Genomic DNA, 21667 nt, shown 5'->3' on the forward strand with positions numbered 1-21667 from the left:
AGTTTGTACTAAACTATGTCGAAGAGAATAAGAATAAATAAGAATAAAGGTGCATTTTGTCTTTTTACCAGGAACATAACCAACGTATCAATTCTTATGTGATGCTATTCAAGACTTTCATGCCAGCCTTTTTCAGGTGTCTTTTATTTGGTAGGACTACTCCCTTCAGTGAACTCATTTTTTTTTAGGTAAATATATGCTTTACACAGTATAGCATTAGTCCCTTAATTTTTGTCATTACTGTCATACAGGTCACAGTTCTGTTGAGTCTAGTTGTGATAATAAAAGGGAGCCTTGCACTTGTTTCCCTTTGAGCCGACCCCGTCTTGGGATTTACTGCTCTTTTTCACATTATGTGACTAAGATGGCAGTTTTAACGTGTGAATAGAGGGTGCCCCCCCCCCCCCCCCCCCCCCCCCCCCCACACACACACACACACACACACACACACACACTTTCTCTGTGCAACCTGATACCAAATTGCCCACAAGCCTGTGCCGGTCTTCGACCCATTGTTTGGAAAATGATGCTCAATACAGTTTGAATCTGCAGTTTAAGCTTTCCATTTCTTTCCCTGAATGAAATGCTTTATTATATTGTTAGTGGTGTTATTGTTAGTGGGGTTTTCTGCTATTATCTTGATGTGTGGTAAACAATCTGTCAATCACTTGGTTTGCTTCAAGCTAGCAAAGAAAATGTTTGTCTGGAGTTGATTCTGCTGCTGCTCTGGAATTGATTCGCCTCCACTAAAGATGAGCGAGTCCATCTCAAAATGAAAGGCCAAGTTTGAAAATATGGGACGATCTGTTATTGTTGTTAAACCTTTCCATCAGAGGTTCCTTTGTCTCATTTGTGTACATAACTTGGTGCCTCCTTCTGCAAACAACAACCTCACCATCCTTTTCTTACTAATGGTGACTTCATTATGTTCCATGACCTTCATTTAGTATTTCATCTAGACTGCTGATGTTACCAGTATTCATGTTAAGGTCTTAACATGTTTGTTTTCCTTGTTCTACCTGTTGGAAATCTGGTTCTCAGCTGTTTTTTTTGTTTCTTAGGGCATTTCTTATGGTTAAATTGGCGATTGATCACTAACTTCTGTCAATGTAAAAAATATTTATAGACCATTTTGGGGTTTTCTGTATAAATAAAGTCATCACAGGGAACACCAACTCTGAAACTCAGCATGGACAGTCCCGGGAAACAAAAAAACACTTGTCAATTACAACTTTGATTACTTTTGCTCACTTGAAAAATTGGTAGGCAAAAATCTTTGTGACCAGTATGTGCGCTATACATTGTGCCGTTCTTTCTCTGTTTTTCAGTCCATGAACTAATTTCAATCTATCCTCTGTTTATAATTACAATCACATTCTTTTCCCAACTAATGTAGCTGGAATCCAATCAGGGAAAGCCCTGTTTTGTTGATAGCAAACGTTCTCAAAGACTCAACATAAATTGGCATTATAATTTTAATAAAGAAGCACCATGGGGAAATTTTACATATGCAATTCATCTCATGCATTTCTAAATATCGGAGAGGGAGCAGCAGTCATGTATGTGTACTTTCCATATATTTTCTTAATGTTTGATATTTTGCTTCTCCACAGTTTTGGGATTCAGCACGATGGCAATGGTAACGACTGTGAACCCATTGGAAAAAAACCTTTCATCATGTCTCCGCAGTTGCTCTATGGCACCTTACTGCCCAGGTGGTCCAGATGCAGTCGGCAGTACATCACACGCTTCCTGGAGTGAGTTTCACACAATGTATGAGCTGCATTCACAACTAATCCCGCAGTTTTCTTTTAATGTTGTGAAGTCAAAACAAAATGATTTATATTGCCTTTAATCACAAAAGTTTCAAAGGGTGGCCAAGGGTGGGGGCACTGCATAAGGTGTGGTGGCCAGATGCGGACTGGGACATGGAGGTGGGGGATGATGGTCAACTGTACGATCTCAAAATCATACAAAATTGAATTGTTTAAAATGTACATGTTGCAGAACATATAACATACAAAACTATATAGCAATGATACAGTCTGTACAAACTAGAACTGAACTTAAACTTGCATACAGCCTACACTACCATGAAAGGTTTGATGGTGAACTGCACAATCTCCAAAAAATTACAAAAGTGCATTGTTTATTTTAAGAAATGTACGTGCTGTTGTTATTAAGTTTTGTAGCAGTTTACAGCATTTTGGCATAAAACACAGTTAATGGCATATAAAAAAAATATACCATCTGGATTTGCTGTGTCTGCTCTGACCTGCTGGGTTCTTGTTTGTGCATCTCCTCGACTTCTCTGTCCAGCTCCTGCAAGTTGATTACTATCACAGCTGACACTGGGGCTGGAATCTGTTTGCTTCTTCTCTGTACTTGATCCCTGTTTCTTTGGGAAAAAATGGGAGGTATCATCTTTCCTCTTCATTCTTCCCTATTTCTTATTCAAAAGTCCGGTAAACTCGCTTATAGAAAGCAAAACGTGGTAGAACTTCATTTACGTTATTCTAACACCATGTGAAAAATGAAGTGAATTGCTGATAAATTGTCCGTTGATAATATAAACAGACTTGTCAAAACTTATTTTGTGGTAATTCTACTGTATCTGTGTGCTTTAAACAAAGGTTTTCATGATTGATGCACTTGTCTGGTTGTTCCGCCAGTGCATGCACACAGTTGAGAAATAATGACATCTCCTAGGGGGACAAGGGAAAAACTGGGGAAAAAAACCTCTATCTTGGGGGGGGGAGATAAATTCTGAGAAGAGGTCATAGTGGGAGGAATCCGCCTTCCAGGACGACCATCCTGCAATGGATGCCTAGTAGGCAATTTTTAACATAATATAATATTATGCAATATTAGTTAGAATAACATGAAAGTCCATTTGATAAGAAGAAGCGCAGCATGGATGCCTAGTAGGATGGATCCCGAGTAGGCAATTTTAACTTAATATAATGCTGTACAATATTAGTTAGAAAAACATGAAAGTCCATTTGATAAGAAGTGCAGCAGGAACACGTCATGAGTGAAATGGGCCCCCAACTCCCCCGCCTAGTTGCATAACTCTTCATAGCGCGGCCCACCTCAGATCTTGTCAAGGTCAGTCAGTGCACAATCTTGACAGCGACATCAAATTCAGTCATCATCACCAAGCCTGTTTCAAGGTGGGGTGGAGGTGGGGGTAGGCGAGAGAGTCGAAGTACAAATACACGTACTTCAATTAAATGTGACTGTATCTGAATCTGTCATGTTTTAAACATTTCTATCGAGATACATATAATCTGGCATCCATAATTTAAAAATCCTTTACATTTTAACCTTCAATTTCAACAACTGAGATTTCAAAACATGAGTGGAAATCTCCTGGGTTGCAAGCCAACTGGCTCAGAATTCAGTTACATCTGGCTCATGGATTGATGTGATCACTAGCATGGAGGTGGTCTACACATTGAACACTATTAAATCACAAGTGTCAGAAGTCTCGGTAGTAGTTGCAGATTCTAGACTCCCCGCCACCAAAAGTAGGCTAATAAGAATTCAACTATACATGACTAGAAACAAACTATCTAGTGCATTGCAACTGTACCACAAACACATTAATGCGACATAAGACAGTCAAAAGTAACCATGCTAACCACTGCATAGCATCTTTTTAACAGCAAGGGGTCTGTTTAATAAAATGCTCTGATAAGAAACGTATTTATTTGTACCCTTGCTCGCAGCTCCAACACCATAGCAAGAGTAACACTATGGTCACTATAGTAACTCTTAATCATGCAACACACAAATATAACGTGCATGAATTATACAAGCAACATAAAAACAGGGGTATTAGAAGATAGAGTAATAATATGTATGTCGTTTTTGATTGTATGCTAATTGTCCTGATAACAAGTACTCTGAATTGGTTCCACGGTAGACTGGGGGGGGATTCGGATTAGGGCGGTGAACAGTGTACTGACAAGATTTTGTCACAGATGTTAAGATATGAGCTAGCTATTTGATGTTGTTCTCCTGGGCCTCCATTAAAGATTAATTTTATTTATCACTTGCAATAGTTTGGAGCCAATATACATTCAACTGGAACAAGAAATGGCCTACGCGGGACACCTTATGTAATATACCATATAATTTGATTTATTCTTAACTAGCAAACAAGACCAAAGACCTTTAAGAAAATTTCAAAATCTGCTGTGGTTCTGAAAAAAAACTGCCATTTGTATCAAAGGTCAAGATTTAAGGCAATGGAATTTTTTTTAATTGAGGCTTGGCACTATTGATGGTCGCCTTGGTAACGTGCTCTTTAGTATTGTCATAGTTTTTGTCATTTCAATTCTTCGGCTTTCTCCTTATTTTCACCAGAGAAGACTTCTTTAGTATTAGGAAGTTTATTCAAGGCCTGTTTTTTTATATATTACCTGAGGACGAGCAGCACTATATGTATATTGCATGGCGGAGACATAGGCAACATTAACAGAGCAAAACTCAACCATTAATCCTAAAACTAAGCAGTACACTGACAAAAATTCAAATTTCTGCACCACTGATATACCACACTTAAAGATTCATACAGATTTGTTAACCTTATAGCTTTGGGTTTGTCTAGTCCTCTTAATGTGTCCACACTGTGGTCCTATATCAGTTTTTGTTAGATTTTGTGTGCCTGAACAAAGGTGTTCCTCATGTTCCAAAACAACAACCTAACAATGACAGGACGAGCAGCTAAATGCAGTGTCATCTTCTGTAGCTGATGCCATTTTAGAGGGACCTAATGCTGTTTGCTTTGCACAAACTGAGAGTGTTTATTTATCAATGGTGGCAGAGGTACGTAATCCACATATTACATACAATCCTCTAATTGGTTTACCACCCCAATCTACATAAAACTTAATGATGTCCTCTGATTGGTTCATTGGGTATACATACATATGATGTCTACACAAGAACTCACAATAAAATTTACAGATTTTGGAATTCGGTCCACACAAAAGGCGCACCTTGGTTTTTGAGAAATTTAAAGGTACCTTATGGTGCGGAAAATACGGTATTTAGAACTTTTGAATACGAGCAGCCCGTAAATGGACACCAAATACTAAACGCAGTACACTTAAAGAAGGAAAAGATATACTAGAACAAATAATTTAAATATTTGTGTAAAATATCTGAATCTGATACACACATGATTAACCTAAACATGCAAATTCAGTTAATTCACTTTGAGGTGGATATACAAATGTAGCATACATATTTCATTGGCATCGGGCTTTGTGGTAGAGTAAGGTCATCAGCCACATGAGCCTCCATTTAATGCATTCTATCCAGTCAAGAGGCAGAGGCGCTCATGAAGAACATTTTAATTGCTCCTGGTTTGAATCAGGCTTATTCATACGGCTCATGCTAAAGAGTTGTGGCAAATTATATATAATTATCTTATTATGTATTCAATTCAGTTAAGACCTCAGATTATAAAGTATGTTTCTATGGAGGTGACAGAGTAGAAGATATTAGCACTGTAATTTTTTTTATTAGAACTGAAAAAATGCATGCACATCAAGTGCAATGGCCTTCGGATGAATGTATTATATACACACAACAGTATATTGTGAATTTCTGGTGGAAAAGTGAGGCGGGGAATGAGTTTCTCCGGAACATACTGTACATCTGAAGGCTCTGGATCTGCAAACTACCATACCACAGCTTCTTATTTTACATTGGTAATTCCACTTGGTGATGAAAGTTCATTTGAGTTGCGTTTAGCTCATTTTAAGATTTTCTAATGACCAGGTTTTAATCAAAACTATACTAGGATTTGGGTTTGACTATAAATAGTTATGTCATATTGCATATATGCATGTAAATAAATGTAAACGATTGACAACTAAATCAAATAAAGTGTACCGAGCCGGGAGAGCTGCCATACATAGCCTATAGCCACAAACTGTCTTTGCTTGCCTCTTCGCTTTTTGGCCCTCCTTCCTCCCTTTTCCCATGCTCTTGGTGACAGCACGCGGGGCCTGGTTGGTGTCAGATTTGTTAAGTGGTCACTCGCACAATCCAAAAACATACAACGAATTTATCTGATCAGACATAGAGACCATCCATCATGAACACCAAATTGCCGTGTCATTTGATTTGGGCATTTAAGACCTTTATTCGGGAATACTGCGGGATTCTGGCGGGACGGAATTGGGACAGTATAGGGTAAAAAGTTGCAGATGGGATGAAGATCATCCAATATTAGAAAGGAAAGGTGGGGGTAACAGACGTTCTGTCTTTTTATTTTTATTTTTATGTAGCCCTATGTAGCTGACCTCCGAAATGGAAGCGGTATGGGAGTGGCAGTGTTTCTGAACGAGATTAGGATGGGATGAAACTCATTTCCATAAGGCAAGGCAAGGCGCTCGATTCCGAAGCTTTGTTTGAGATCAGAGGCAAAGATTTCCTGACATTTTGCATCGACTATGTCGAGCACTGAGGTGGTGGAGTTCCGGGGTTCTACTGTACGTATTAACTGCTTGGCATTATTAGAGAAATGTATACCTTGTGGTGTCCCTCCAAAACTGGTTAGTAGGGGTGTAACAAAATCCGATTTGAATCAGAAAATCGCTTTTGAAATTGAATCGTAATCCCACTGAATCGTATTGTCCCACTTTATAATCAATCAGTTCTGTACCTCTGTCCAACGTCACTTTTTGTAAAAAAGTGTATTAGACTTATTCTCTATTGATTTATATTCCAGACATTATGTCAATATTACATTCTTTCGGTTCAAGCTTTCCAATAAGGTAAGACATGGGGGAATTTTGTCTCTACTGTTATTTCATTTCATGCCACGTCATTAAGGGAGCGCTCTGATGCAGTGGAAGCTCTGAGCAGACCATGGTTTGTGCTGTAAAGTTAAGGAAAGCCTACAACAGCAGACATTTTATTACAAATAGTGGCACGTACTATGTCCGGACATACTACTATTACTGGTTAATTCTGAACACAACCACATCCCCAGGTATGAGAGTGTTTATTTATATTTGCCCTCTTGAAAATGAAAGATTAGTTTCTTTGTTGAGTTGTACAAGTTATAGTGGTTGAAAGAGTTGCAAACTCTGCATTCTGCAAGACAGACTAAAATGTAAAAGAAAATGTGTGACGTGACCAGAGTGCTTGCTGTGTTACCATTTCAGTCGTGGATGGGGTTGGTGCCTTGATGATGCCCCTTCGAAGGATACCATTTCACAAGGCTCGCTGCTTCCTGGGGTTCTGTACAGCGCTGCCCACCAATGTCGGTTGCAGTACGGCTCTGGCTCCCTGCTATGCGATGACATGGATGTAAGACAAGCCTTCAACAACACGTACACCACAACTCACACTTTCTTTGTTATGTTCTGTGCTCTTTTTCTGTTTGGTTTTTTTTGTTTGCTGCCCTAAATTAGATTGAGATTTGACATTTCAGTGTGCATGTTTCAATTTTTGCAATGGGGAAAAATATTAATTACATTACACTTATTATTATTATTATTATTATTATTATTATTATTATTATTATTATTATTATTATTATTATTATTATTATACTATTAGTGATGTCCTCGGTTTACAAAATGAGTACGGTAGAACATTTTGTCAGGCAGCACATGAAGGCATGCACGGTTATCATCCTTATTGGTTTTATGAGATTATTTTCAATTGACATAGAAGTGGTTTTCAAATATTTGCTGTAGTTGTGACGTTTTGAGGTTTAAAACAGCAAACAATTAGTTTGTACACCAGTACAAGATGAATGGTGGGGTGATAATGCCCCTCTAGCAGATGCAGTCATTGGTGCACTGGGTCAGCAGATTGGCTTCCAAATTGGTTTGCATGAGCAGTCAAGTTTTTGTTCATTTTAAAGATCAGGCCCATAGAAGCATTGATTCTTTACTTTTTTATACTATTTGGGGGGAGGGGGTTCTTGACAACTGCTTCATTCAAGATATACCACTGGTGTGAAAACTGTGCCAAACATATTGTGCGAGCTGCAGCAATCCCTGACTAAAAGGGATTAACCCAAAAGTCAAATAACAACAACCACTGTATCCCTCCTATGTCAGTGTTTTGGTGAACCTAAACAGCTTTTACTTCAGTTGTGTATGTTTTTTTTGTTTTGTAAATGCTTTGTCAACAAAAGCACATTGGACTCGTTTGATCTCGAAATGACTTTTCATGTTTGTTTCCTGTTTAGCCAAGATATGAATAATATATGTGCAGTACATCAGGTTGGGGAGATTGAGCAGATTGTAAAGTCCACAGACACATGGGCATGCTTGTACACAATCACACGCCGACATTCACGTATACAAGCACATCCATTAATCTATTCATCCATACATCCATACATACAATCATTTTAAGTGAAGGCCATGAAGTGGAGGAACAGATTTTGAAAGAAAATGTGTGTGCGCGCACATATGTGCATACACATGCACACGTCTGTGTGTTTGTGTGTGCATATAAGCGTGGATGTGTATGAGTATGAAATTTGTCACAGCATGTCAGACCTTACATGCTGCCCCCACACCAAGCTGAAGCTAGTGTAGAATGCTAATAGATGTACGTATATAACAGTTATCAGAAATTTTCCACAATTACAAAGAAAACATGCAAATAATCCTATTGCAAGCTACCCATTTACACACAAACACACGCACACACACGCACACACACACACACACACACAGGTTTGCAAATAAGTTTCATACATTTGCAGAGGACTAATTAAAATGTGGATGTATCCTTGAGGCCCGAATGAAATGAAATGTGTTAAATGCATTTAGACCCCCCCCTCCCCCCCTTCTTAATGCATTCACGTAGGGATAATGTTTGACATGTTGTCACCTTGCTCAGGCTTGTCAGCGTTCCTCCAGGTCAACAATGTTTTCTACTATGTGTTTTTGTTTTATGACTTAAGAGCTTAATTTCCACATTTCAAAAGATGTTCAACTACACACACAGGGGAGAAGGATACCTTTAAAAAATATATACATATAAAATGTTCATATGATGGAAACTAACCATCCATGATTGTTTCCTTTGTATTGTTTTTGATGGAATGGGAAAATTTGTCTTTCTCTGAATGCTTTGTAGTGATGCATAGGGCACAATGGTGTGCAGTGGAGCACAGGGGCTTAAGCACTTTTGCAGAGGTGGGGGGGGGGGGGGGGAGAGGTGGGTGGGTGGTGGGGCGGGGGACAAATGATTGTGCCTAAAGAACTTAGAACCAAACTGTCACACTCTGGTTGAGGTAAAACACATTGCCAGTAAAACATACATAGGCTGAAAAATGCATGTTCAGTCATAACAGACAAAAATTCACTTAAAGTTAATTCTTGTTGCGCTCAGGATCCTGTTCAAACATGGTGACAGCATAGAAACATTGCTCCCCAAATAAAAGTTGAGAGTTTGGCAGCAATAGCAGGGGCTTGGACTATGTTATAAAGCAGAACCAAAAGAAAAACTGGAAACTCAAATTCTGAGCTGGAGTATATGAAGCTAACAGAGGCACAAAAGCGTACAAGTACCCAGGATACACAGGAAAATGGCTGATTTGGAGACCATCCAGACGGATATAAGAGATTTCAGACACGTCACAGCAGACAGTCTCTACAGCAATCGAGAAGACCTTCGAGTGCCAAATGGCAGGATTGATGATGTCGGAAAAAAACAAATGGGGTACCTGGAGGAGCGTGTCTCGGACAACAAGGAGGTTACATGTGAGCTTATCATGCCTGACAATGGAGAATCTTGGAAGAGAAACTCACTCGCCATGAAGAGAAGGCGAGGAGAGATCATATTCACCGACCTGGGATCACAAAAGGACATTTGTGGAACCCAAGGGAGAACTTTGGACGAAATTTGAACTGAGCTTCAAAAGTGCTCACCAAGCGCTCGGCTCCTGCCCCCCCAGACGATGAGTCATCTCGATTGATTGCTCCAAAGAACTCATCAAAAAGGCCTGTGGGAAGAAAGCTTTCTCTGAAAGAAAATGTATGTTGATGATTATAATGCACCTGCAGTGATAAAGACGAGAAAGGAGCATGCAGAAGCAAAGCAAGTACTCAGAGAGAACAAGATTAGATTCCATTTCCTGCCATGTTTCGGGTTTTCTACGGCTACATTTACATGTAATCAATATTCAGGTTAAGGTCAAAATTCCAGCTTTTGAAACATTTGAATTAATGCGTTTACATGCCTGAGCGGAAAAAAATTACTCCCATTGAATATCCCCATAGAAACCACATTGACACCATGACGCAAATCGTCATTTACGCTTTTCAATTTCTACTATCAATAAAACACATTATAGTCATGTCACTCACCACAGGAGAAGATTTCTTCCTCGCTCCAGTGTGTTTTCCTGTTGCGTCAGCGTCTTGTGTATTTCCAGTGAGTTGCAGACAGGAAATAACATGAAAACTCTGTGGAAAAATCACTTTATTTGGCTCGAGGAAGCTGCATATATAAGCTCTTCCTTTACTACAAAGACCAAAATTCCTTGTGGATAGAGCAAGGGGGTGCACAGAACATGAACCAATACTTCCTAACTAGACCATAACTCGAAAGCGTATCCATGCTGATAATATTATGGTTAGAAAAGGGGTCCTCTTATTTATGTTTTTGTGTGCGTTTACTTGGCTTTTAAAAATATTTGGGTTCTAAAAGGGTTATTGACTGCATGCAAATAAGGGAAAGACATGTACCGTATTTTCCGGATTATAAGGCGCACCTAAAAACCTAAAATTTTCTCAAAAGCCGACGGTGCGCCTTATAGTCCGGTGCGCCTTATATATGGACTAAATTCCTAAATTTAAAATGGCCCGAAGCATTGTGTCATGAAATCAATCATAAGTGGCCCGCTGAAGACTATGAATCATGAATCAAAAAGACTATGGATCATTATTTTGTGATTATAAAGTAATTTGTTGCGTCTGAAGTTGAAATAAAAGGGATAAAATGGAGAATGATTTGGATTAAAAATCCGACATGATGCATTAATGGTGCGCCTTATAGTCCACTGCGCCTTATATAAGGACAAAGTTTTAAAATGGGCCATTCATTGAAGGTGCGCCTTATAGTCCAGTATGCCTTATACTCCGGAAAATACGGTATGCACAGCCTTGCAGTGGAACCGATGATTGATTAAATTGTTGTAGCAAATATGGTAGGACAATGGGTGGTAAAGAAGATATTGTTTTTGGTATAATGTCAATAGAACAGCAAGATGAAGCACTTTAGGCAAAATGAAGGAAAAGCAAATTGATCTTCTTACAAGAGTCCAAATTAAGAGCTAAAAAGCATGAAAAGTTGAAGAGAAATGGCTAGAATTCAGAGTAGGGGACAATGGGTATGGTTGCAACTCTTTTTGCTTCAAGACCTTTAACTTGCTGAATTTTTTTTAGTTTGAGATCTTAAGATTAAATCCAAAGACATTTGTTTACAATAAATGGTACCAATTGAAACCTCTCTAAAAATATCATTTGTTTACTATAAATGGTACCAATTGAAACCTCTAAAAATATCACTCAAATATCCGCAGTCCTTTGTTACAACTTACCCCACATGCTGATTAGGTAGACAAAATGCAAAAAAACAGAGGCCAAACCTTGGGATATGCTTCAAAAGGAGATTTGTACAAGTAAAATAAATGAATTGGAATATTATCAATCATAAATTGAAATCCCATAAATCACTCCATCAAAGCTGTATGACATCTGTTGAAGAAACTTTCCACATATGTTCAATTAAAACGTGTGGCCTGCGTAAGGCGGGTTGCTTCTAGACTCCTTGTTGACAATTGATTTTGCCTCATAAATATGAACCAGTCAGGCTTTGCCATCTGCTTCTCAGTCCGTGTATGCTGGTGTTTGATGTTAGAGTATGTACTACTGGCATCTGATATGCAAATCTGACCCAAAAAAAGTGAAACAGAAAAGCTACAAAAGTATGGAAAGTACATAGTACGGTACCTTGACTGGTTTCCAACAGCTTTCAGATTCAAAATGTCCTGCAGAAACTGATATCGGAGTAAATGGAAGTCTGACGTCAACAGGTCCTTGTCAATCATTCTCGGTCCAATATCATTGTACTGAAGTGCTCCACAAGAAACACCATTACCATTGTCTTGATACAACTAATAATGTATTGCAGCACGGGAAAAGTTTGTTCTATGTTCTCTGACAATATGGCCTTGGTTGCCTTATTAAAAATTTTAACTCTGTAGTAGGGGAAGCATAGAAAGCACATGTACCTTTTCTCCAGAACTTCTATGATTTAAGCTTCTTAGAGATTAATGTCTCCAAAACTGCTATGATTTAAGCTTCTTAGAGATTAATGTCATGAAAACTAAGGAGTTATTTATGATAAGAACCCAGTGCAGCCCCTGCAATTAGGGGACACACTAGCGGTAGTAAAGTGTTTTTCATATCTTACAGTAAGTACTGTAAGCAGTAAGTATTTACATAGACAGCAACTTTACCTCTCGCGATAACACAGAGCACATTTTTAAATCTTGTAACCGTTATCTATTCTGCAAACTCAACTACTTCAGCGTGAAAAAGGACATTATGCTTATGAGAACCTCGAGGGAATGTTAATCTCGATGTGATATAGTAATTTAAACATTGAAGGATGAAGTAAGTTATAGACAATAGTGAACCTCGCCTCAAAAGTCATTGGGAAGGCACAGAAACAATTTAGTTGTGTTTACTAAGTCGATTCTTGTTTTATTTTGCTTTTTACTGATTTTAATTTTAATCAACTGTTTTTAATGTTTTTAACTGTGCTTTGATGCTTTTAATGTTTTCTTTTTCTTTGATGCCTTTCATGTCTTGTGTGATGCACTTATTGCTGAAAAGTGCTATACAAACAAACTTGCTTTGCCTTGCTTTTACAAGGAAGTGCTTGGGGGGGAAAAGCCTTTAAGATGGCCACTTTGTAGGTGCTCCAACACCTCCCTTTGGGTAGACGTTGCAAAGAACCAAAGGCAAAATGTAATATATTTAAAAACTCTTTAATTCCCAATGTCATCCGGGATTTGAATCATACGATCTCGTTAGACCTGGCTGTTAATCTGTTAGCTGCTTTGCATATGTTTGTTGTTGGTGCTGTTCTTTTTATCTTTTCTTGTGTAGAGACAAGAGACAAATTTTGATATTGTAGATATTAAATGAAACTGACTAACTTTAAATGGCTGTAAAATTGCATGGAGATTAGAAAGACAGATTGCCCACCAACTGCACCCCTGACAAAAGACTTGACATATAGTTAAGTGGTGCAGTATGTATTACATAATTAATCAACAATTTGCCTCACACAATCAACCATATTTTAACAATCCATTTGATTACCACCAATAGTGTATAGCCGATTTATCTGGCTCCACTGACATTATTAGGCCAATTGCATTTTTTTTTTTTTTTTCCAGGAGTATCAACTTCAGTGCTCTCGGTCAACCAAAATGTTGATAAACCCCAAACCTAAATATTTAAGAGAGTAAAAGTGAAGTCTGGCTTTCTTAGGAAAATTTCTGTTCACAATTATTAGTGTGCACTATTAGTGTGCACAATTATTATGCAACTAAAGTAAAATGGAAAATTTCCCATCTCACTTGTTTATTTTCATTAGTTCAAGTGAAAATAATAAACAACTCAAAACTGATAGATTAACAACAAAACCAGTGACTAATATAGCCACCCTTCTTTTTAATAAGTTATCCAACTTCCTTCCATGGAGTCTGTCAGCTTCTTGATCTGTTGACATTTAACTTTTTGTGCAGCAACTACCACAGCCTCCCAGAAATCGTTCATACAATTGTACTGTTTTCCTTTAGCGTATATTTCCCATTTAGCAAGGGCCCACAAGTTCTCGATAGAATTCAGGTCAGGTGAAGAAGGGGGTCACATGTTTAAGGCCTTTATCGACGAACTACCAATTGCGCTGGAATATTTTCCTGCATAAAAATCATGGTCCTCTTGAAAGACACAAACTTTTTATTGTACCACTGTTTGAAGAAAATGTCTTCGGAAAAGTAGCAGTCAGTTATTAGAGTTAATTTTAAGTCCACCTTGAACTAAAAAAAAGTCCAAGCAGCTCATCTTAAGTATTACCACCCCATACCAGTAACCCGCCTTCACCTTGCTGGCGTCTGATTTGAAGTGGAGCTCTGAGGCTGTTACTGATCCAGTCACGGATCCAGCTGGCCTGTCAAGAGTCACTCATCAGTCGATAAGCTCTTTGTAAAATCTGTCTTCTGATATTTCTTGGCCCAGTCTTGACGTCTCAACATGTGTGTCTTGTTCAGTGATGATCAAGTGTCAGCCTTCCGTACCTTGGCCATGTCACTGAGCATTAAACACCTGGTACTTCTGGGCACTTCAGGTAGATTGAAGATCCAAAATATGGTAGCACTGGAGGTGCATGGGTTCCTGGTAGCTGCATGTTTGAGTCTTCTCAAATCTTTTGCAGATAATTTAATTTTCCCTTAACCCGTTTCTTGTTGACTATTTTCAATTAAATGTTTATGGTTCTGTAATCACGCCTCAATAGTTTAGCAATTTCAAGAGTGCTGCGGCCCTCTAATAGAGTTTTCACAATATCTTTTCTGCCCCATTTTCCAGAGGAAAACAATCTGCCTAATAGTTATCCACACTGTGATCAGGTGTTGATCTGCTCATAACACAAAAACACATCACTTGATATGCTTGTATTCATGCTTATACAGCATGGAGTTGGAAAATATGCATGAAAATATCCATACAGTCAAAATATGCACTAATAAAACTGCACACTGTGTATTTGGACAAAATTGCTTGATATGCAAATGCACTGTGGCAAACTTAAATCTCGTATGCATGTTAGTATTTTTAGCGTGCCCAAGCACCTGTGCACCACTTAGGTGCACCCCTGCTAATTTCCAATTATTTTTCTTATCAAAATTGTGTTAGTTTTTGGTGTTCAGTCCCTGTTTTTTATTCTGTGAAATTAGATTTCAGGTCACCTCAATCATGTTTGGATAGAAAGTACAAATGTATTAATTAATTGTAAATTCACTGGATTAATAATAATAAAAAAATAATTGTTTTAACCATTGATTATTTTACATTAATGAAATACATTTACATTGTATAGGCCACAAGTTATATTCACCCCCACCCATTCAGCAGAAATGTCAAGGCAAGATGAATGGAGCTCTCAGTAAGCAAACTCTCCGATAAAAAGCACATTTGACCTTTTTTGTTATCACTTATCAAAACCAATTATACGTAACTGTGTTGCACACATTTCCTCTTTTCTTTCTCTACCGATTATTGGGAAATATCCACAGTTGGATTTGTGTGTTAGGCCCTCAACTTTGTACCAATGACTTGAGTGCACTTCGTTCTCTCACTCACAGTCAAGAAAAGCACTGAACTGTCAAAATAAGAACAAATCTATCCTGCTTCTCGAGGCGCAAAACTTGCACTGAATGTGTGTGGCCCCATTGCATTGACAGTTACCATACGTCTTCCTTGCTTGTGTGTGATACTTGGCGTAACCCACAGCTGGATGTTTGAAAAGTCAAACGAATGTTTATGTCTTTTTAAGAATGTGTGTGACACACTGTGGTGTACGATGGGAGCAACGTGCCACTCCAAGCTGGATGGGGCTGTAGATGGAACCAGTTGTGGCCAAGATAAGGTGAGTCTTCTGTTTCATCACTTAAGATGTTTATGTTATCGTAGTATCAATTAAACAAAATCAAATCTAAAAAGAAAAATCCAAAACTATAGTCTTCCTGTTTTCTAGTGTTTCTCGACAAATATGGAATATTTTGGTTCTTTTAGTTTGAAATGAAATATTGAAATGAAATAAAAATGCCTTTGAATAATACTACTTTTTATGTTTATAAAACGACCCACTAATATTGAAGAAAAAGCCTAAAAATTATTAGATGTACAGTATGACATGACTTACGTATACATAGGACATATTTTATTGACAAATATGGGATGTGTTTTTAATTCTACCATACTCCTATGAAAACTGTATTTTTTTTTTAGATGTGATACAGAAATAAAATTAATGCAAAAAAGTCTTCACCAAAATGAAATGAAATGTTTCTCATTGACTTGGAAAACGTAATCTACATTTTCTTTACAAATAAAATTAAATGATTATTATTCTTATTCTTTTTATTATATTATTATTATTACAACATTTACAAATGAACAGCAAATGTTTATTTACTCACTCTTATTTTCTTGCCAGTGGTGTTTCAGTGGGCAGTGTATCAAATCTGGACATTACCCTGACAGTGTCAACGGAGGCTGGGGTATGTGGAGTGAGTGGTCAGCCTGTTCAAGGTCATGTGGGGCAGGAGTTGAGAGTGCCCAGAGGGACTGTGATGACCCAGTGTAAGTTTTATTTTTTTATGCAATACATTTTTAACCCACGCACTAATCATGCATTTCATTAGTTACACTGCACAGTCGAATTACCGTATTTTCACACTTATAAACCTTTAATTTTCTCAAAGACCGAAGGTGCGTCTTTTAATAAGGTGAGCCTTTTGTGTGAACCGAACTCCAAAATCTGGTCGAACCCGCACCCTCTGAACTGTGAGGTAAACGTGCTAACCAGTGCACTGCCGTGCACTGGAAAAATAATCAAAAATTGCCTTAAATAGTATTTTCAGAATACTTATACAGGGCTTTATTGACAGCATATGTTGCTTGAAAGTTTTTAATAAGCCAGACATTTGTTTATTTATAAAAATAATAAATAAACCATTGGATTTAAATTGGAAGTTTTATAGAAGTCTATATACTCAAAGCACTCACAGTAGATGCATTATTTATTCGCTCACTCATTCACACTCTGTTGATGGAAACTATTTATGTAACCACAGCTGCCCTAGGGTAGGTTGACAGCAGCGTGGCTGGCTGTGTGTGCCCATGGCCCCTCCGGCCACCACCAAACATTCGCACACCGGCATACATACACCAGTTTGCGTGGCAAGCTGTGTGAGGTTGAAGTAATACCAAGTTCTACAAATACACACCAGGGATCCAAATGTCAAAGTATTTATATTCAGTGTGTTTACTGTATTTATTGTTAACATCAAAACAAACACAAAGCAATTGTTTCCATAACACCCCAACCCCCACCCTCCTGCTAAGTAATTTTGCTCAGATGGGAAATAATATTCCATTGTGTAATTTTCTGCTCGAGAACAATTCAAGACCAGAGAGTGCACAAATGGCGGCAGTCACGCATATGTGATTTGTCGAGGGGTGGGTGGTTACAGTTATGGCTGTCACATTTTTAGGCTCGAATAGTTTGTGTTTAAATACGTTTAGAGTGTGTTTAAAAGTACAGCTGTCACGTGCCAAAACGTAATCAATCCGCAAAGAGGAGGCGACGGCGGGGAGGGTGTAAAGCGTCTGTCGCGCGTCTAAACGAACGCGTGGATGGCGGGTGGTTCTTCACCTCCACATCTTCTTCCTCTGTCTCCTCGACATCTCATTCTGCCTTCCTTCCATTGTCTTCCACACCGACATAACAGTCAAAATTACGGGTGTAACAAATTAGTATTCAGTGATTTCACTACCAAAATACAGACAATCCGTAACATTTGCCAGCTTTGATAATTGAATCAGAATTGCTAAATTCTCATCAAACCCCACACCAAAGATTGGTTCATTCCACAGGGAAGTGTGGCCTTTATTAAAAACCGCAGGGATCTGCAGCACTCTCGTGACCACCCATAGATGCTTGAATACAGCGACTCTGCACTTGAAGTGCAATTTAGTGTTGTGTTTGCATTTGGGTAATAAGATAATTGTTCTGGGTGAAAATGAATACGATATAATTATAAAAGATTATTATATTACCGATTGGGGTAGCGATCATGCAGGAGCGTCCTATCCTTTTAGCGTGCCCAAGTACAAACAGCTCTTACCGACTACTGTCTTTGTGGTCGCACAATGGAGTGCTGTTCCGACTTCTTCTTATCAAATGCCTTTAAATTAGTCGTGAAGAATTAAATCACTAGCGTTAAGGTTTATGCGTTTTAGCTTTGTATGGTCTTCATACATCCATTTAAAATGATGAAAAAAAATTGGGGTCTATGACCAAACCGATTCAGACATAAAGTCGATTATGGTCAATTTGGCCTTAAAAATGAGTATGGAGAAAAACTGTGTAAATGCATACTTGACATTTTGACTGCTGTGAGGTGAGGAGAGGTTATTCAATTCACACTTGTCATTACATCGCTGCCTGTCTCTGATGGACACGTTAATTTGTCACCATTAGATGGTGGCGCTTTTTAAGTCAGACAGTTTAAGTCAAGTGCATTTTATGAAAATAGGCCATATATTTCATTGCTAATAATCAACATTAACAAGAGCATATATGACCCAATTTTTTGTGACTATTCAAGTTCCTTCATTTTTTTTCTGAATACTGTATGTAACATGTATGTTCAATTAGTGCCTTGCGGGCCACATGCGGCCCAGAACCAACCTCGGAGTGACCCAGCTTGTGGTCCAGCATTGCATTCAAGAGATGCAGATGGTATCTCGGTTCCCAAGATTTCAAAAATTCCTAGCGCTTGATATATTGAATGCAACACTCGCGTAGCCTACCCACATTGCCGATGGCGTTGTTTTGTAGAGTGGCTAGCGGTGCTAATAACAGGACTAGCGACAAAGACAGTGAGGGAAAAACATGTCTGTTTCAAGTTTGAAACGTAAAATTGACCATGAAAACTGTCGATACTGGTTTAAAAAAATTTATTATCAACCATTTGCACCTAACGTGTATACATTTAAAAATTTGGTCAAACTAAATTTGGAATTAAATAGCCCTGATATAATAAATGGAAACAAGAATGGATAAATTATTAATAAATAAAATTTTCAATCCCTGTAAAGTGATGGATGAAATGTGGGAACCACTAAGTCCAGTAAGGTTAAAATGACCCATTGTGAGTAAAATGTCATGAAAAGCACATTTTGATGCAGCAATTAACTGTCAATGTGTCCCAGAACGTTTGATTTATTGCCTGCTGTTCCCTAGCCTCATTACTATGTCTTCTATTATCTTGTATTTTTTGAGTGTTTGTCAAAGCTGAACATGCCTTTGGACTCTGAAGCTGCAAAAGAATTACCTGCGGCAGGATCAATCTGAAACTTGAAGCCCTTGTTGAGGCTCATGATCTTTTGGAATATTTTTTAGAATCCTAACAACATTGTCCTTCAGTCCCAGGAACAGAGGCAAGTACTGCCTGGGAGAAAGACAGCGGTATCGCATCTGTAAAACAACACCATGTCCTCACAACGTGCCCACTTTTCGAGATATGCAATGCAGTCACTTTAACAGTGCACTCTACAAGGGCAAATTCTACAAGTGGGTGGCAGTCATAAGCAGAGGTGAGTGATCCGATTATGATTCAAGTTGACAATGTCACAGTCACGCCATGTCTCACACTTGCGTGTCTATGTTCTGCTTCAGTCAGTCCCTGCGAACTCCACTGCCGTCCGCTCACTGAAGACTTCTCCGAAAAGATGCTTGATGCCGTCACTGACGGTACGCCATGCTTCGAAGGCAACAAAAGCAGAGACATGTGCATCAACGGCATTTGTAAGGTAGCAGTATGTCTAATACATTTCAAAGAGAATATTTGTCCAATTAATTTAAACGACGGGTATATACAGTACTACATACTGTATTCCTTTTGTGTGTTTGGTGAAATGCTGAATGTGCTACATCGCCCCTACAGGCAAGAGTTATGCATTTGACATTTTGCATTGCATGTTATTCAAAATGCTGTGGCCATCATTTACAAGATAACATCCACTTGACAATCTAGGCCGAAATGCCATTTACTGATATACTCTTCGGATATGGATTAGACTCCAGATTTCATGACATTTTGTGACATTTTTGGCCGACACTAATTTTTTCACAATTTTTCTATCATAGCAACAAGGTTACTATCTGGTATTCCATTTTTCTATAGTGCTCGTCTTTCTTAGGGGCGGAGATGACTTTGGGTATGTCCAGGTTGCAAGTCAATTTCTGGCCACACAGACAAACAACAGTTGAACCCAACATGTGGCCCAATTTAAATTGTTGATTTAAATCAAAGCCAAGTGTATGTAATTACATTCACTTACATACTGTGTGTTTGTCATTTACAAATAAAAACTTCTCAAATTTGTAATTGCAAAAAACAGCTATTAGCCAACCTTCATTATTCACCGTGAGAATTCAAAAAATTTCCATTTAATAGTACTTGCTAAAAAGGCTAACACATTCATCTTGATAACACCCGTTATTACAAACTTGACAAAATATTATCATTTCATGCCAAAATACCTGATTAAATCAGTACCCATTCTGCATAAGAGTTTCTGTTGAAAGGTTTTCCTGAAAAATACCTTTCACATTACCCGTTCCCTATAGCTGTCTGGTTTAAATGATTACCCATTCTACCAATTCTTTTAGTTACCTGTGCCACATAATAATAATAATAATAATAATAATAATAATAATAATAATAATAATAATAATAATAATAATAATAATAATAAATTATATTTATAGTGCACTTTACATTTAAAAAAAAAATCTCAAAGTGCTACAGAAAATGCCTTTTTTTACCTGTACAACACATGACAACGGTCAGACCGTGTAAGAAGCTCCTTGATCAGGATTACATGAGCATTGCTTAACCTGCTGTGTATGAACAACTGGAAATAAATCGAGTTTATTATGAATTAAGTCAAATAAAATAATTCCTTTAATTCAAAAAATCAATTTTAGGAAGGCTTTCAAACTTTTTTCAACCCTGCGTGCAGCCCGTTAAGTAGATAAAGTTCTGCATGCATGTTGTGATTATCCTTCCAAACATAAATTCACAGCGTTTGCATTCATCCATCCATCTGACATTGCACCTAAAAGTTATTCAACCATCTATTCAGTATGATGTTTTGAGGTTATTGTTTTTTATTGCCATTGTTGTGCTATTCGTGGAGCCCACGTTTAGTGTTAAGTGCTCTTGCATACTTATCACAGAATATTGGCTGTGACTACGTGATTGACTCAAGTGCGGTCGAGGATCGATGCGGAGTGTGTCTTGGTAATGGCTCCACCTGTGCAACTGTGAGGAAAACGTTTGAGAAGAGCGAAGGACTTGGTATGTTTCTCACAATTTGTCGCAATTTCAACCGATTTCTCGACTAAGTTAATTACAATTGGAAAGAATGTCATTAGTATAAGTGCTTTTTACCTCAGAATTGACCACATTGTCGATTGTTTCGGTAATCATTCTTGCCGCAAAAGTCTGATGGAAGCCCTTTTTACGCTCCCTTTTAAATGATGCTTGGTTTGTGAAGAGCATATGGAAAGAGCAGTATTACTGACTGTGTTTTTCAAAAGGGCACAAAACTGTCACTGTCTTGTGCTACAAAACGTATTACTCCGTCACGCTTGGCTCTCGTTTGTTGTGTTTTGATGGATTGAATCATTAAAGTCTTATCAGTAATAAGAAAGAAACAAGTCTTTCGTTTGCAGTCCATTTTTTACAAACCAGAATGAAGATGTACACAATTATTTTTATAATGACAATCCATCACGTCGGCCA

General features: G+C 38.1%; 1 protein-coding gene across 1 annotated transcript in view; it reads left to right on the forward strand.

The window, feature by feature from the left end:
- LOC125967268 (A disintegrin and metalloproteinase with thrombospondin motifs 7) overlaps positions 1 to 21667 on the forward strand; it is a 57231-nt gene that overhangs the window by 16443 nt on the left and 19121 nt on the right. Inside the window, exons 8-14 of the mRNA XM_049718203.2 lie at positions 1614 to 1757; positions 7188 to 7332; positions 15622 to 15714; positions 16285 to 16430; positions 19282 to 19451; positions 19534 to 19667; positions 21100 to 21220. Coding sequence (XP_049574160.1) covers positions 1614 to 1757; positions 7188 to 7332; positions 15622 to 15714; positions 16285 to 16430; positions 19282 to 19451; positions 19534 to 19667; positions 21100 to 21220 — 953 coding nt within the window. The remainder of the gene's footprint in view (positions 1 to 1613; positions 1758 to 7187; positions 7333 to 15621; positions 15715 to 16284; positions 16431 to 19281; positions 19452 to 19533; positions 19668 to 21099; positions 21221 to 21667) is intronic.

This window comes from Syngnathus scovelli, chromosome 4, assembly GCF_024217435.2.
Source record: "Syngnathus scovelli strain Florida chromosome 4, RoL_Ssco_1.2, whole genome shotgun sequence".
Lineage (NCBI taxonomy): Eukaryota > Metazoa > Chordata > Actinopteri > Syngnathiformes > Syngnathidae > Syngnathus > Syngnathus scovelli.